The sequence below is a fragment of the Sinohyriopsis cumingii genome, chromosome 7, assembly GCF_028554795.1.
Source record: "Sinohyriopsis cumingii isolate HCF-2022 chromosome 7, ASM2855479v2, whole genome shotgun sequence".
NCBI lineage: Eukaryota > Metazoa > Mollusca > Bivalvia > Unionida > Unionidae > Sinohyriopsis > Sinohyriopsis cumingii.
In genome coordinates, this window is record NC_142967.1 from 136,459,650 (window position 1) to 136,477,587 (window position 17,938).

Consider the following 17,938-nt stretch of genomic DNA (forward strand, 5'->3'; position numbering starts at 1 on the left):
GCATCAGAGATGGTACTATTCACGATTTCACCCTGTTGACTACTACCTTTGCATTTATAATTGTTCCAAAGCAAACCATATAACTTTCATTTGAGATATTACAAATATATGTTAATGTTAACTGCATTTTTCATGGTCCAAAAATATGATCTTTCATGTAAATTAAGATAAAGCACATTCCTTGACACCACTATAATTTACATGTCTTTTAAATCTTTTGAAATTTTAAATCTTTAAACAAAATTGAAAAAAAAATTTATTTCAAGATTAATTCACAATCAGTCCAACAAGTTCAAGATCTTTTCAAGTTTGATTAATGTGTCACAGGACCAAAGTCACAAAATGCAGAATGTAAAAGTACAAGAACCAGTTGAATTATTTCGGTTTCATTTATTTGACTGATCGGTTAACATTCAGCCAAAATAAAATTACAACCACATGCAAGCGAGCTGAGAAAAGAAGGTTATGATTATGGTGAAAATATCTATTACATACTGGAGACAATTTTCCACATTCTGACTTGAATTATGGATTTGGTCCAATTCAAAAATTGTAAAACTACTCTCCAAACTCAAGTTTGTGCTACAATTATAAGATGGTACCATATATACTCGCCTATAGTCCAACTGTAACGACACAGATCCTTATCTGCCATACCAATAATGCACCTGCACAATCTTAAGGCATCTACATAAGCCTTAAAAACATTCTCTAACCAAACTTTTTTCTTTTCATTCCAGAATCCACTCAGCGTGCTTCTTTTACAAACCATGATTTTATTGCTGCAAAAAGAGCCATTCTGAAAGTGCCATAAATGACCCACCACAGAATCTCTTCTTTTTACAACAAAACGAAGAGGCAACATGGGTAGTTATGAAAAGAGACCCAGGACCTCCCACATCTGAGGCAGATGCTCTAACCACTTAGGCAGCCAGAGCTGTCACATTTTTAAGGTTGATAGAAAAAAAACAACATTAACCACTTAATCAGCCAAAGCTGTCAGATTTTAAGGTTGACAGGAAAAAATATTTAATAAAATAAAAATATGTTGATAGGAAATGACCCATTTCATTAAATATAAATACATTATGATATCTATAAGTTGAAAGGAAAACACCTATTTAATAAAATAGAAGTATGATATAAAATATACATACTGATAGGTAAATATACATTTAAAAGAAAATATGAAAAATATAGGACATCTTGCATGAGTGATTCTTTAAAATGATATGTACATGTGAGTTCAATAATTTCTTTCTTTTGTGAACCATGACATCAAGTAATATTTTTTATTTATAAATTAAGTTTCATAAATTATATTTGAAATGAAGTTATAAATTACAATCTTATTTATCAAACAATGAAACAATGACTTTATTTAATGAAACTACTGTATAGTGTAGTGAAATGTGATTGAAATGCATCAGAATGCCTCAGGTATCCTTAGTTTTACATCATCACATTAGTTGTTTATGACATCATGAAGTGTTATCACATGATTTAATATCTCAAAAAGAAATTATATGACTGCTGACCATAATAGCTGTGTAATAAAATGCATTTTTAAAAACACAAATCCCTCAAAATGGCAGCTGCTCTACTGTCTGAAAATGATTTCCAGGAATTCAAGATAAAATGATTTCCAGGAATTCAAGATAAAATGAACTTTTATCTGCAGAGAGTTGAAACCATCTCTAATGTTCTTGAACCACAAGATTTTCAAATGAGATGCTGAGGTGGCCATATTGGTTGTAAGATTGGCACCATTATCATTTAGGACACACTAGACATCAGCAGAATACTCTGGTGCAAATCCATGCCAATATGGCCATCCATTCTGGAGATTTTGTGACAAGATTTTATATGCAGTATGTTCATTGTGGCAACCGTAACGGATGTCAACAGGACAGCATATTCATTTAGGATCAAGTAGGTAAAGTCCTCTGGTGAAAACCCTGTCAATATAATGATTAATTCTGGAAGAGTTGCAACAACAAGATTTTTAAGATAGCTGCTACATCTGAGGTCAGATCTGCAATATTTTAATCAGCAACAAGATATCATATATATTCATTTGGTGAAAACTATGTACATGTATTGATATGACTTTCCATATGTGAGTAATGATAACAAATGTTTATAACGACTGCAATTGTGGATGAACTATAAATGTATATCAAATTGGTACTATTTTTATTTAGTACCAAACAGAAATCATAATAGGTCTTCTAATAAAAACCATAACAGCCAAAACTATATATGTCCTAACAGCCAAAACTATAAATGTCCTAACAGCCAAAACTATAAATGTCCTAACATCCAAAACTATATATGTCCTAACAGCCAAAACTATAAATGTCCTAACAGCCAAAACTATAAATGTCTTAACAGCCAAAACCATAAATGTCTTAACAGCCAAAACTCTGATATTGGCCTACTATGAGGACAGTTGTTAGCAATGGTGATAGAAGCATCCATACCAAAAATGATCTTTTTTAAAAAACCTCAAATAATCATATAAAAAATAAAGTTTTCATTGCCTCTTGCATGCATGTTAACAAGAGACTTAATACTGGGGCAAACTCCACCCCAATCCTTATAGTACAGTCCTTTCAGATTTGTCAAACCTAGTGCTAATTGCATTTTTCTTTCTTCTGGTCAACAATATTGAATTAAAATACGCAAACGTACAGAAAAAAATATCTCACCAACAGAAGATGTTAGGTATTGCTTAGTATCAAACTGTTTCATTTCTATTTCATTAAAAACTGAAAAATCTTGACATTAAAAAACAGAAATTGGTAACCAGTCCTTTTAGTTGTTGTTGTTGTTGTTGTGGGGTTTAACGCCATTTTTCAGCACAAGATAGGCTATACATGGCAGCCAGTATTAATGGTGGAGGAAGAACCTGGGAAAACCCCGGAAAGAACCACCGACCCACAAGAAGCTACTGGCAAGCTTTCTCACATACCCACATTGGCTGAATCCAAGACTCAAACCGACGCAGACTGAGGCGAGATGGCAATGATCCGTAACGAAGAGCGCTTTAGACCACTTGGCCACTCGTGGCCCCAGTCCTTTTAGTATATTCAGCTGAACAGGTAAAGAAAAACTTTTGTTTCTGTTACAAATTTTTTCAAATACTTCTAACATTTAAAACTTTTCTGATACCTGCTGGGAACCATCTTTCAGTGTTACATCTTAATCTGGTTGTTGTTGTTGTTGTTGTGGGGTTTAACGCCATTTTTCAGCACGATAGGCTATACATGGCGGCCAGTATTAATGGTGGAGGAAGAACCCGGAAAACCCCGGAAAGAACCACCGACCCACGAGAAGCTACTGGCAAGCTTTCTCACATGCCCACATTGGCTGAATCTTAGACTCGAACCGCCGCAGACAGAGGTGAGATGGCAGTGATCCGTAACGAAGAGCGCTTTAGACCACTCGGCCACTCGGGGCCCCCATCTTAATCTGGTAAACAAATACTACCAAGTGGTCATACTGACATCTGGAAACAAATACTACCAAGTGGTCATACTGACATCTGGAAACAAATACTACCAAGTGGTCATATTGACATCTGGAAACAAATACTACCAAGTGGTCATACTGACATCTGGAAACAAATACTACCAAGTGGTCATACTGACATCTGGGAACAAATACTACCAAGTGGTCATACTGACATCTGGAAACAAATACTACTAAGTGGTCATACTGACATCTGGAAACAAATACTACCAAGTGGTCATATTGACATCTGGAAACAAATACTACCAAGTGGTCATACTGACATCTGGAAACAAATACTACCAAGTGGTCATATTGACATCTGGAAACAAATACTACCAAGTGGTCATACTGACATCTGGAAACAAATACTACCAAGTGGTCATACTGACATCTGGAAACAAATACTACCAAGTGGTCATATTGACATCTGGAAACAAATACTACCAAGTGGTCATACTGACAAATGGAAAAAAATAAAACCAAGTGGTAATACTGACATCTGGAAACAAATACTACCAAGTGGTCATATTGACATCTGGAAACAAATGCTACCAAGTGGTCATACTGACATCTGGAAACAAATACTACCAAGTGGTCATATTGACATCTGGAAACAAATGCTACCAAGTGGTCATACTGACATCTGGAATCAAATACTACCAAGTGGTCATACTGACATCTGGAAACAAATACTACCATGTGGTCATATTGACATCTGGAAACAAATACTACCAAGTGGTCATACTGACATCTGGAAACAAATACTACCAAGTGGTCATACTGACATCTGGAAACAAATACTACCAAGTGGTCATACTGACATCTGGAAACAAATACTACCAAGTGGTCATATTGACATCTGGAAACAAATACTACCAAGTGGTCATACTGACAAATGGAAAAAAATAAAACCAAGTGGTAATACTGACATCTGGAAACAAATACTACCAAGTGGTCATATTGACATCTGGAAACAAATGCTACCAAGTGGTCATACTGACATCTGGAAACAAATACTACCAAGTGGTCATATTGACATCTGGAAACAAATGCTACCAAGTGGTCATACTGACATCTGGAATCAAATACTACCAAGTGGTCATACTGACATCTGGAAACAAATGCTACCAAGTGGTCATACTGACATCTGGAAACAAATACTACCAAGTGGTCATACTGACATCTGGAAACAAATACTACCAAGTGGTCATACTGACATCTGGAAACAAATACTACCAAGTGGTCATACTGACATCTGGAAACAAATACTACCAAGTGGTCATACTGACATCTGGAATCAAATACTACCAAGTGGTCATACTGACATCTGGAAACAAATACTACCAAGTGGTCATACTGACATCTGGAAACAAATACTACCAAGTGGTCATACTGACATCTGGAAGCAGAGGTATAATTGGACTAAACAGAATAGAATTTATAAAAAGCTTAAGACAATGTAGAACTTGCTCAACAAAATCTGTCAGAACTAAGATGACAAAATTCATTTCAGGATAAATAACAAATAATAATTTCCTGTTGCATTGTTCTTGCCAATCAGTTCTAAACTAAACAAATTAATGTCACCTTTATATTTATATTTTTAGTGTTTTTATAAGCCATTTAGAACATCCTAATGTTTTTATTATTCATGTCAGCTTTAGAGAGTGGACATAGTAATAGCCCTTGTCTGTTCACTAGTACATCAATAATCACACCTCAAAATGCAATAATCTTTGCACACAGTTTATCCATGTGGTAGTCATTTGCAAGAGGGACTTAAATTTTGGACCCATCTCATGGACGCCAGGTAAGAAGTGGATGTCCACTGTTATATATACAAAAGATGGAAATACAGGAAGTGGTTTGATTTTTTTAAAGCCATACTTTATACATACATTTGTAGGAGGGCACAAAATATATGCAGTGAATTATGGGTTAAAACCCTTAAAGAACAGCTCAAAGGGAGAAAGAGAGCTGGCATGGGCAAAGGAAAAACTCAAAGCCAATCAAGTCTTCATGTTTTAAAATTAAAATAAAGTGTGATTTTCCAAGACACTTATTTTTAAAAAAAAGAGATTTATGGCCTGTAAGCAAGATTTCTTGCATTTTTAAGATGGAGGTAGTATAAAAATACCTTATGTTTACAAAAATGTATCAACAACTTTCATAGATTTCATGTTTGTTTAAGACATGACATAATTATGTGTAATACTATGTTCATAAAAAAATAGCCCAAAGAGTACAGTGCAGACAATATACACCCTGCCAACGTAAGGTTTGTTACTTGAATGTAATTTCTGCTGTAACAGTGATGCTGACCTTAAAGACAGTAACATTGCAGTCAATAGGGGCATTTCATGGGCAGAGGGAACACATGTACAAAATAGAAAGCTTAATCAAATACTTTCTGCAGTACTTAAGTTTTTGCCCTGAAATGAAATGCTATGCCCATATCTACTTTATGTGACAGTGATCTTGACTTTTGGGTTAATGACCTCAATTCGACATGAATCATTCTGAGGATGAGGGAAGCAAATGTACTTATTTCACTGAAGGTTTCTGTTATCTAGAACTTAACCTACCATCAGGAAATAAAATGCATCTGCAAACTCTATTTTCAATAACAGAAAACCTTGACCTTGGAGCCAATCACCACCAAATCAATAGGAATCTTTCTTAGGGTAAAGGAAACAAGAGAAATTGCATTAAATTCCATTATGTACAACAATAGAGAAACCATGCACATTTATTTCATTCAAACAAAAATATTACAAATACTGAGTATACTTTTGAAATAGAAATTAAATTTAACAGTAGTGGATAAAGCGATGAGAAGAAAAAATTGCAGTAAAAATATACCTACCAATAACTTGTGTTCCACAATACGAATTATGCATAATGCGTACACAGTGCATTGTAGTCAGTTTCCTTATTATGAAGACAGGTAAAGATGCATTTCAAAACCACAGTTAGTACCTTCTTTCTGTCAGGTTCCTACTCATGGTACAATAATCATCATCAATATTTGTGAAATTTTAATTTTAAGGCTTAATAATATGTTTTACGTCACCTGTACAGCAAGCTCAACTAACTTTTATGGATCATACAACTTTTTATTAAAATTATCACTTAGGTTAGTAGCATCCAAACTGTCTTGGATAGGGGCCAAAACAAAGCTTAAGGCCAAGGGCACAAACAGTTCCTTATCACTAATTATGCATATTAGCTAAAACGCATATTTTCAAAAGGACTGCCTACATGGCCACTGGCTGAACAGTGCAAAAGACTGGGTCACAGGTAGGACATGCCTGGTTTATGTGATACTAAATACAGTTCCTCTATTATCTGAATGGTGGTTTCAGTTTAAACAAGAGTCCTTACACTCTACTGGTTGAAGAGAGTTTTCAGAAAGACAAGAATATTTCTAACTGCTGGGTGTCAAAACCATCTCTGGCAAATTTGAACATTAAAAAAGATTTTCAAGATGGCTACCATACTATATATATGACTGACACTTTTTATGTTTGTGACCAACTAAACATCATTACAAGTCTTTTGATGAAAAGTCAATGGTGTTATGGATCTTCATTCGGAAAGAGTAATGTTAACAGGATTTTACAAATGTGTTTTGGTGCCCTTGCTGGATGTAATATGCACCAATTTTATTTAAGATTAATTAGGTATCATAAAAAGTTAATATTAGTGAGAACTCTATCTTCATAAGATCATTCAATCAGAAGGAGTTATAACAAGATATTATTAGATGGTCACCATGGTGATGATATCGGCTGTAATATTAGCATCATATTCATATGGAACCAACTAGACACCATAACAACTCCTCTAATGTAAACGCAAGCTCATATTTCTTTCTGTCAACGAGAAGTAGCAGTAGCAAGATTTTCTGGACGCATGCCATGTTGATAATACCTGAGGTCAGGTTAGCACTACTTTCATTTCGGCCTGTTAAATTTATTGCATTTAACATATTTTTCAGCACAGTAAAATATACATGGCATCCAGTATATTCTTAGTTAAGGAAGTACTTGGGAAAAACAATCAACAGACTATGGAAGTTACTGTCTGGTTTTATCACATACCCATAATGGCCAGGCTGAGACTTGAACCCACAATGACAGTGGTGAGATGTGAAGACAAACACCTTAGAACAATGATCCAACCAGAACACAATTTCTCATATAGGGCCACGTTAACATGACCATCAGTCGAGAAAGAGAAGCAATATAATGATTTTCAAGATGATGACCATACTGGAAGTCAGATCAGCATCATTTCAGTTTATGATCAACCAAACATTATACAAAGTCTTCTGGTAAAACCCACATGCTGATAGGACTTTTGGTTCAAGAAGAGCAGCCATAAAAAGACTTTCAAGATGACTGCCATGGAGGCCATTCTGGATGCCAGACCAAAATCATTTTCAGACCAAGTAAACGTGTATGTGTGTGTGATTTAGATTTTTTATGTAGCTTTAACAATTTTAGCCATATCACTATGGTGTCTGCAGTGTGGCAGTTTATAGTGATGTCCAGCACTTGGGCATCTTGCTGTAGACATGTGGCATCATGTCGCACCCAGCCACATTATCCTGCTCATCAGGCTGACCAGTCTGAACACTAGCTTCTTAATGCTGAGCGCCAAGTGTGGCAGCTGCAAGCACCATTTTTATAAGTCATTGGTATGACTCAGCTGGGGTTCCATCTGGTGACTTCCTGCATCCGATACAGACACTTCAATACGAAAAATCTTTAAGTGAAAACACCAAGTTAATATAACTATGCTTTCAGGAAAGCAGCAATAACAAGAATGTCAAGGTGGCTATTCTAGCTGCCATACTGTACTTTTGGGTGGCACCATTTTCAAGTAGGACCAACTAGACTGTGTATAAAGTTTGATGGCAATTCTCTAACTAGTTTGAAGGATAGTGATAACAAACTTGTCCTAAATGATGGCTGGATAGACAATAGGCCCATGATCCCATGTACCAAAGGGTATGTCACTAGAGTAAATTAAACGCTTTTTTTGTACCAGCTAGTCAATTTCTATCTTCCTCAACTTATAAAACTAAAATGATTGAACACAAAGAAAGCTTCTTCTTTCTTTTCTCTGCTTATTTTAATTGGTTTTTATTTTGATAAAAAATAAATCTGATTCATTTAATGTCAAGTGTTTGAAGGTAATCAGAATTCAAAATACTAACCAAAACCTTAGCTTTGTGTGGGTAACTGCATGTGACTCTCATCCAAATTCATGTGTTATGCATTGATGTAGTTGGATAATAATAAAGTTTTTTTTTTTCATATTCAAAATTTTACAGTATCAGGATTGACTTTTGGCACTGGTGCACTGTGCTAAGATAAATGATACGTACGCAATCACTGCACAGCTCAAACAGCACATTGGCAGAATCATTGTTATATGATGCTGTGTAAAAGTTGGATAGCAAACACAGTAAAGAAATAATATCTTAAAATCTTTTGGTCAATACCGATAAACCCTTCAGAATAAAAGTAAACATATACACATATATGATAAAAGTAAAAAGGTTAAGATGATGGAAAAGTTATATAAATGCATATAGAATCAGAGATGACAATAACAGAAAACACATACACAGATCTGTAACAGCTAATACTAGTTAGAAACAATACATACCCAAGGTGTACATAATCTGAGTTTTCCTCCATGCTGGAGAGTAGTTACATTGAGGGGATATTTTACTTATGGCATACAAGTTGCTGCGTGCTACATGCCTTGTAGCTAATTTAACTGGCTAGGCAGCAAGGTAGCTCACTGTCTAGCATACTAGCTGTTACTCACCTACATTTATGTTTGTATAACTATCGTTAACGGTAGTCATAAAATCAGTACCATGAGTAGTCAGATTAACGGTTGTGGGTGTCGTGGTGTGTTGTGTACTAGTTTCCTTTGCAAGTGTCGTGGGGTAAATGATGTCTCCATTTCCTTGGAATATAACCTGCTTTCTCTGTTCGTCCCATTTTTCTGAAATGAATAATACAATATAATTAAATTATCTTTTCCTCAACTTAAGCGTTCACATACAGTTATCCATCAACAGTCTACATGAAGCTTAACAGAACGCTGAAGAAAAGAAAAGTCACCATAACCTAAATGCACCCTGAAATAGGCCTTACCTTGTGTCTCTGATGTTGTAATAAATTTGGGTTATGCGACACTTGTATATATCTCTCCATTTTAAGGATTTACTAGACTTTCGTGTGTGTGTTTTATGTGTAAGTGTTTCTCCCAAGGTGTGTTGTTTGTTCCTTTTTATATAAGAATTTTGATCAAAAATTTATTTTAAGTTAAAGTTTTGATGGGGTATTTATTAAATGTCACTAGTGTTATCTATATGGTTGTGCATCCGAGCAGGTTTCTTTCACCTTACTCGAATTCCCTTTCCTTAGTTTTTTGTGACCTTTGCCAGAGGTTTCCTAAGTCCCGTGTTTGCTATATGTTTATATGCTATATTCTGTGTGTGCTATATGGTTTTGTGTTGGGACAGCAAGACTTTGTCAAATATTCCAGTTGTGTTAGTATATAATTCTATATGGATATCACAAATCCATTTGATAATCTTGATATGATTTAGATATTTAAATTTGGTTATATAATTTTGAATTTTGGCGAGTTAACGGTGTACTATAAGTGAGTATTAAAAATGTTATATGTGGCGTTCCTCGCATAATTTAGACTAGAGAATGAGGCTGGCTGTACTCGAGTGAGGGTCCATACTTTATTTAATTGTATTTCTCCCGACTCGAGTAGGCCTCCTCTTTATTATTTAAACTAATAACTAAAAAGTTTCTAAAAGGGATTATATAAAAATTTCGTAAGACTGGAAGAAAAAGAAAAATAAAATGAAGGAAGGAATGAACTGTATGGAAAGGGAGCTGTCTAGTTGACTGGAGGGATATAGAAAGGTGCTCGATTCCTAATATCCCATTTCCCTGTGTTGTTGTATTGTCTGCTAGTATTCTACATGGGGTGTTTTTCCAAGACTATTTCATGGGCCTGTTCACTCCGCGTAGCGCCATGTGACATAGCCCCATGAGGTCATTGCCTCGTACTTTTCCCCCACATAGATTCCCTGTCCCATTCCTTTATTTCTTTTTTAATATTTATTAAAATTTATTGTTCAATGCTTAGGGGAGTTTCATTTAGGTCCGGGTTGAGGGATGAGGTGGGGGCTCCAGCCCGCGCTCTGGCGGTGTCACACCCCTAATGGGTAGCAAACCGAAGCATGGTTTAGTTTCGTGGTGAGTTCAGGTCAGAGCCGCATAAGTGTCCATGGAGTCAAGTAATCCCTATTAAAATCCAATTGTGTGGATTGATTGTGTGTTTCTATCTTAAGCATTTTTTTTAGAGGGACTGATAAATTGTACAATGGAATAATTCAGAAGGGACTGTTCCATTATCTCGAGACGCATTTTATTGTTGCTGTGATGGTTAATATGGCGTAGAGTTACAGGCGAAATAAGGTTTAAAAAACATGATTTGACTGACCTAGGGTGGGTAGGAAAATTAGTTTCCTGTGTTTGATGTTTGAGTAGTATATTTTCATTTCGTGAAGTACTGTCGCTGAATTCTAAATTTGCCAACTTAAGGTATTACACAATGTTTATGACTGTTTTGATTTCAAACAGAAAAGCACAATTTTTATTGAAATAGTACACATTTATATTACAAGAATATAAAAAAATTGGTTTTAATACAATTTACTTAAATTTCCAACCAAACAATTTTACAACCTTTATGTTAAACCCCGTCCTGTTTTCCTCCAACTTTTAAAACTGCGCTGGGACCCGACACCGCCCAATACCCTACAGATATACAGTGGTACCTCGGGTTACGAACGCCTCAGGTCACGAACAATTCGGGTTACGAACAACAACTTCGACATTTTTTTGTCTCGGGTAACGAACAGTGCCTCGGGTTACGAACGAAGGCGAGAGAGAGAGAGAGAGCAAGGTTTAACGTTGGAGACAAACGATCGCGTACAGTACAAACGAAGGCCACGCCGTACTAACATCGCTTAGCGCTAGCCTAGTAGCCTAGTTTTGCACGCGTGCACAGCCTCGCTTTCATTGGCCTTACTACACAGCAGTAAAAGATTTCTTAGCAGTGGCACTGTGTTCAGTTTATCTCTTTCATTATTTTCCTTGTTAACCCCATCAATTATGAGTTCGAAGAACGGTAGTGGTGCTGCTAGGAAGCAGAAACGTATAACAGTGAAGGTAAAGAAAGAAATAATTATGAAACATGAAAATGGCGTTCGTGTGTGTGACATCGCTAATGAGTACAGCATGGCAAATCAACTAGTGGATGAGATTATGTCTTTGGGCAAAAAAAATGGGCCTGGAAGTCGATGGCAACGACTTGGAGGAGCTGATTGAGGACCACAGTGGAGAGCTCACTACAGATGAGCTTGTGGATCTTCAGAATGAACAGCTAAAGACATTAAAGGAGGAGTAGTCGTCCGATGATGAGGAGCCAGTGACCGTTTCAACTGCCAGGATTAAAGAAATTTGCAGCAAGTGGGCAGACGTCGAAGACTTCATTGTGAACCATCATCCAAACAAACTTGTTGCTAACAGGGCAGTAAACCTGATGAATGATAACGCGATGGCCCGCTTCAGAAAGATTCTCCAGCAAAGGAAGCGACAAATTTCCCTTGATAGTTTCTTGGTGCAGAAAGATTCCCAGTTGGCTGCCAAGGAACAGCGACAAGAAACTCCTGAAACTAATGATTCAGAATAGCAAACAAAGTGACAAATTTCCCATGATCGTTTTCTTGGTAAGAAAGATGGACTAATCTTTTTTTATTTTACATTTAATTTATTTGGTTGTTTTCTTTCTCTTTATTTAATACGTGAAGTACACGTATTCTTTGCGTTTTGTCAGGTAAACGACCGGATGTTAATAAAAAAGAACGATTCTTTCATCTTGAAACGGATTGTCTCTACTTCATTGATTTCAATGTTTCGGGTTACGAACGTTTCGGGTTACGAACCGAGTTCTGGAACGAATTAAGTTCGTAACCCGAGGTACCACTGTACTGTGCTTCAAAGGCAATGTTCAATCTCCAAAATAGGTAGCATGGGTAATTCCCAAACAACCCGGGCCGATATTTGTCCTTTGACGCGAGTTCCTACAAACACCGAATTTCCTGACACCAGGCCGACCAGTCCTAACATTAACCTCTTAATGCTGAGCGCCTGGTGAGGCAGCTGTTAGTACCATTTTTATAAGTCTTTCGTATATGACTCAGGCGAAGCTCGAACCCGCGACCTTCTGCATCCGACCTCAAGTAATTATGCTAAATTTCACCAAACTGAAACTGCCTTCTTTACATTTAAGTATAATCTAGAACTGATTGTGATGTAGCCAGTCTCAAGATCTGCAAATACGAATCGTTACTGTAGAACAGTGGAAGAAATGTCAATCCAGCCTTTAATTAAACAAGGGGGGGGGGGCCGAGTGGCCGAGTGGTCTAAAGCGCTCACCGTTACGGATCACTGCCATCTCACCTCTGTCCGCGTCGGTTCGAGTCTCGGATTCGGCTAATGTGGTTATGTGAGAAAGCTGGCCAGTAGCTTCTCGTAGGTCGGTGGTTCTTTCCGGGTTTTTTCCGGGTTCTTCCTCCACCATTAATACTGGCCGCCATGTATGGCCTATCTTGTGCTGAAAAGTGGCGTTAAACCCTACAACAACAACAACAACAACAACAATTAAACAAGACAGGAAGTTGGACATACATGGAAAGCACATGAAATTACGTCCTCTCCATCAGCACACTTACACAGCTTGACCTAAAGAAGCTTTTCCCTGCCCTTAAACTACCGTCAACCCCAGCCAAGGTTCCGGTATGTTGATAGGGTTAACATACCGAAACCTTCGCAAGCGAAGATAATGATACACACAAAAGCAGCATACTTTTGTGTCGGGGTTAGAATAGATAACAGTGTGACATACCGAAGTAAAACAGATATACCAGCGAACCGATCATAAATGATAAATAAAAAACGTATTACTTGCATGTACGATAAGTACGAATAACGGCAGCACTTTAAATATGGTAAAAATTATCTTACTTTGGACACCAGAATGAATGTCAGACCTTTTTAATCGGACTCAAAGCTAATTGGAATTCCTTAATCAATGCATACAGTAAGTACACGCACTAAGAGGTTCATGCGTACTGTCACAATGCAGTGCATTTATAATGACTGGAGTAGGAACCAAAACAAGTGATAATTCTCTTAAATTTACTTAACATGAAAATATCATGTTTGTTTCAACATAATAATAATAATAATAATAATAATAATAATAATAATAAAGTCGATTTCTCTTGGGACAACAAAAGATAATCGGTAGTGGGGCCAATATGTGTCGGCAAATATTTTTAAAATAATTTTTAAGTAAAACATTAATCCTAACAGAACGAGGACTTCAAACATAAGACCGTTTTAATACGCCTCCTAAATTGTTCCATTACATATATTATGATTTCATGGCTTGCTAATCACTACGACAGAAAGAAAAAAGAAAAAAAAAGAAAGAAACGACAACGCATTGTTCTGTCTCTAATACTTTTCCTGAAGTACTAGCTTTAGCAACTGAAGCGAAGTAGAAGGAAATTAGGAATTTAGGTGGGTCATACACACAAACTCTTTATTAAGACAGACCATGATAAACGAGATCATCCAAAGGCAGCGTGTTTTTGTTTTTATTTTTTGTGCGCACTGTACACTCAAAAATAAAATCTTTACTCATCGCCGGAAACTGCTTCCTCGGTTTCAAAAGAGGAAGACTATTGTTAATATTGTATGTAAATCGTTTGTGTTTTACCAGTGATCAAGTATGGCACATACATTTACCATGAAACTGCCTGATACATGTGTGTGTGTGTGTGTGTGTGTGTGTGTGTGTGTGTGTGATTTGGATTTTATTGTAGCTTTTAAAAAAATTAGTCATATCGCTACGATATCTGCAGTGTGGCAGTTTATAGTGATGTCTACACAAGGGTATCATGCCGCAGACGTGTTACAACAATGTTAGTATTTATCACAAACGAAATATTCATGCCAGAAATGGTGTGTTGTGTTTTAAATCTTGCACACAAGTGCATGACTCAATCGGTCTCATTTCACTGAGTATACAAATAACATAACACCGTCATCATCAACTTGGGCGCCAACGCATGCCCGCCCCCTCCCCCTCAATTTCACCTCTAAACATGTTTTGGTCTACATCCATAAAATTTTTTTATAGCTGACAACTACGTGTTCGCCCCCTACTCACCTCCCCCCCCCCCAGTAAAATAATTCTGCGGGCACGGTCATGAATACATTTATTTAACACGAAATTGTAGACGCAGAAGCAAAACGTCCTCTATTCGGAAGTGAGATGAACAACATATTCCACCACCAAATGGAAATTCAATAAGCAAATCATTTTCTTTTGTCCATACATATATGCTATATACACAGACGGGGATTGTGTTATACGAAGATGGGGACAATTTCTACTGAGTATCTAATTAATTTGCGGATGCATTATTCCAATGTCATGTATCACTATCTACTCGTATGTTCATGATACTGATATATGAACTTAAAACAAGAGTCCCTGGAAAGGAATTCTGCTCTGCTGCCCAAAATGAATTTCAAGGAACCCAAGTGCTTATTTATGAAACGGTCTTTGATATTTTTTAGCAGTAAAATTATTTTGAATTGGTCACTGTGGTGGTCATATTGGATGTAAGATCGTCTCCGTTTTCATTTAGGACCAGCTAGACATCGCTGGAAGTCTTTTGGCGACGATATAAACAGAAGGATAACCATTCGTTCAGAATGAGTAACGATATAAAAATATTCAATTAGGACATAGTGGCCGCCGTATTAAATGTAAGTTCGGCAAAATTTCCATTAAGGACCAACTAGACATTGTCAGAAGTCATTTAGCGAAACACCATGTCAATAAGACATTCCCTTCTGAATGAGTAGCGATACAAAAATTTTCAAGATGGTCATCGTCGCTGCTATGGATGTAAAATTGATACCATGTTCATTTAAGGCCAACCAGATATGACAAGAAGTCCTTTTGTAGCAATCAGATGTTGACGTGGCCATCCAGAAGTAGCGACAACAATATTTTCAAGATGGTTTTTCACCAGACTTCTTAGGACCATAGTTATGGTCAGATCGGCATCATTTCATTTAGGACCAACTATACACAAGTTTTCTGGTGAAAACATGTTGACATGGCATTTTTTCTCCTGATTTTAACACCATTTTCCTGCATATGATAGCTACACGTGGCCGTCAGTATATTTGGTGGAAGAAGAACCCGGGAAAATCCCAGTAAGAACCACCGACCCAAGGGAATAGTGGACATAATATTTTCAAGATGGCCGCCATACTGATGTTAGATCGGCATCATTATGTTCATTTAACTAAACACTATACAAAATGTTATGGTGCACATTCCATATCAACATGCCTTTATCTTTGTGGCGTATGTCTTTCTCCATATACCTAAACCCGCTCCGCACAACACAGCATCGACTGTGTTGATGTGCCGTTAAAACCTATACATAAATTCATACAAAACAGCTGTTTTGCCTGACGTGAGAAAAATCAGCTAAAATGTCGATTTGCAAACTTGGCTTGTGGTGAAGCTCATATATGGTACATATACTTAACCGATGCAGTTATTCGGACATCCTGTTTTCCCTACTGTTGAACCACTCGACAGCCACAAAGAATGAATCAGAAATGTGAAGGCTCGTCTCCTGAACTTATCAAAATCCTGCAAGGCTGCAATTAAATAATAGGCAGGTCTAACATAATCAAGTCCGTCCTCGCAACACGTAAGCATTGTGACAGTGGGTCAACACATACCGGCTTTCTCAATCAAACTAACCCGTATAATCATTCTTCAATACTGATGTTTAATTTCGTTTATTTTTTGCACAATGAATTTAACGAATCGGTTCCTAAGTCTCGTGCTTATGCTGATTTTAAGCTGCATGTCATGTGAAGATAAGAATTTAACGGTCAAGGTCCTTAGCTCTATCCAAAATGGAGTCTTCCACACCTCTTTGATCCTCCTTTTCAGATCATTTCTTGGCTGAAGGAACATAGATTGGAAGCTTTCAACACTTGCAAAAACAGTGGTTTATGTGTAGCAGAAGTCTCAATGAAACTTTCTGGGTTGTGTTAACAAACGTCTGTTATTTCTACGATAGTTCATCATGCTGTAGTTCAATCAATCAGCCTATACTTTTAAGTGAAATAGGAAGATGGAGTAATCATATTCTTAACTTCGCAAAAATGAGAAACTGACCAAGCCCTTTCGAGATCAACGTATCCTTTCATCAAGACAGGCACAGAAAAAAAATGACAGTTACAAACACAAAGTAAACAAAAGCATCTATTTGACATTTTGTTACTGAAACCAAAATCTAAGAATCTAATACTGACAAATCCGAAAAAGCAGATTTGCAAATCCATTGCTCGACTCCCGGGAAAAGCACGAATGCGGTTCGGGGTAGCTCAGATTTGCAAGGCGCTTGCGAACGATTAAATCTTAAATACTGAAAGAGGGGTACAAAATACCAGACATTTTGTTTAAAGTCGGTGCTCAGGTAGAAAAACATTGGCACTTTCTGAGATAATTTACTGACAAGAGGTTGTACTGAGTTCGAATATTTTCATGATTCATGATCTGCAAGTTTTATACCTTGCGATATCGCTACTAAACATGTATCAAACAGCACCTTTATTTAGCGTTTAAGAAATACATCTTTTGCATACCTGACTACAGTTTCTTTCATCTATGGCACGTATAATTTCCATCATGTATTCAGTGTCAATGCCAGTCTAGCACGTTCTCACGCAGAAATGAAAATGTGAATATTTACTATGTTTAAGGCACATTTTGGACAAATAAGAAATAAATATTTATATTTTAACTTTTTAGTTACACTGTAATCGTAATATTCTGACATATTTTTTTATTAACCCCGTAACAGGTTGACCACTGGGTCGTGGAATCATCCCAAGGTCACCTTACAATCAAACATTTCTGGTTATCAGATAATCTAGGGATAATAAATATAATCTACCGAAAAAGAAAAAAAAACACACATGCATATGGCACACAATCTAGGTGACGTGGACTTTGGAATATTACAGTATTTTGTTCCTCTTTACCATCAAGTCAGATACAAGTTACATATTCATTATTGGGGTCCATTTTTTAAGAAATTAGTCCTCCTTTTTATTTACCTTAGCAGTGTACTTGTCATTGTTCTTATGCAATGCAACTATTTGCTTAAAAACAAAGAAAGAAGGAGTTTTCATATTGA

At 36.6% G+C, this 17,938-nt stretch overlaps 1 protein-coding gene across 2 annotated transcripts in view; it reads right to left on the bottom strand.

The window, feature by feature from the left end:
• LOC149796206 (uncharacterized) overlaps nucleotides 1-17,938 on the bottom strand; it is a 58,753-nt gene that overhangs the window by 20,145 nt on the left and 20,670 nt on the right. Inside the window, exon 2 of one of the 2 annotated variants that reach the window (XM_089966155.1) lies at nucleotides 9,412-9,543. In XM_089966155.1, coding sequence (XP_089822281.1) covers nucleotides 9,412-9,543 — 132 coding nt within the window. Of the gene's footprint in view, nucleotides 1-9,360; nucleotides 9,544-17,938 lie in introns of both variants that reach the window. The other variant, XM_089966153.1, reaches the window with a different exon arrangement.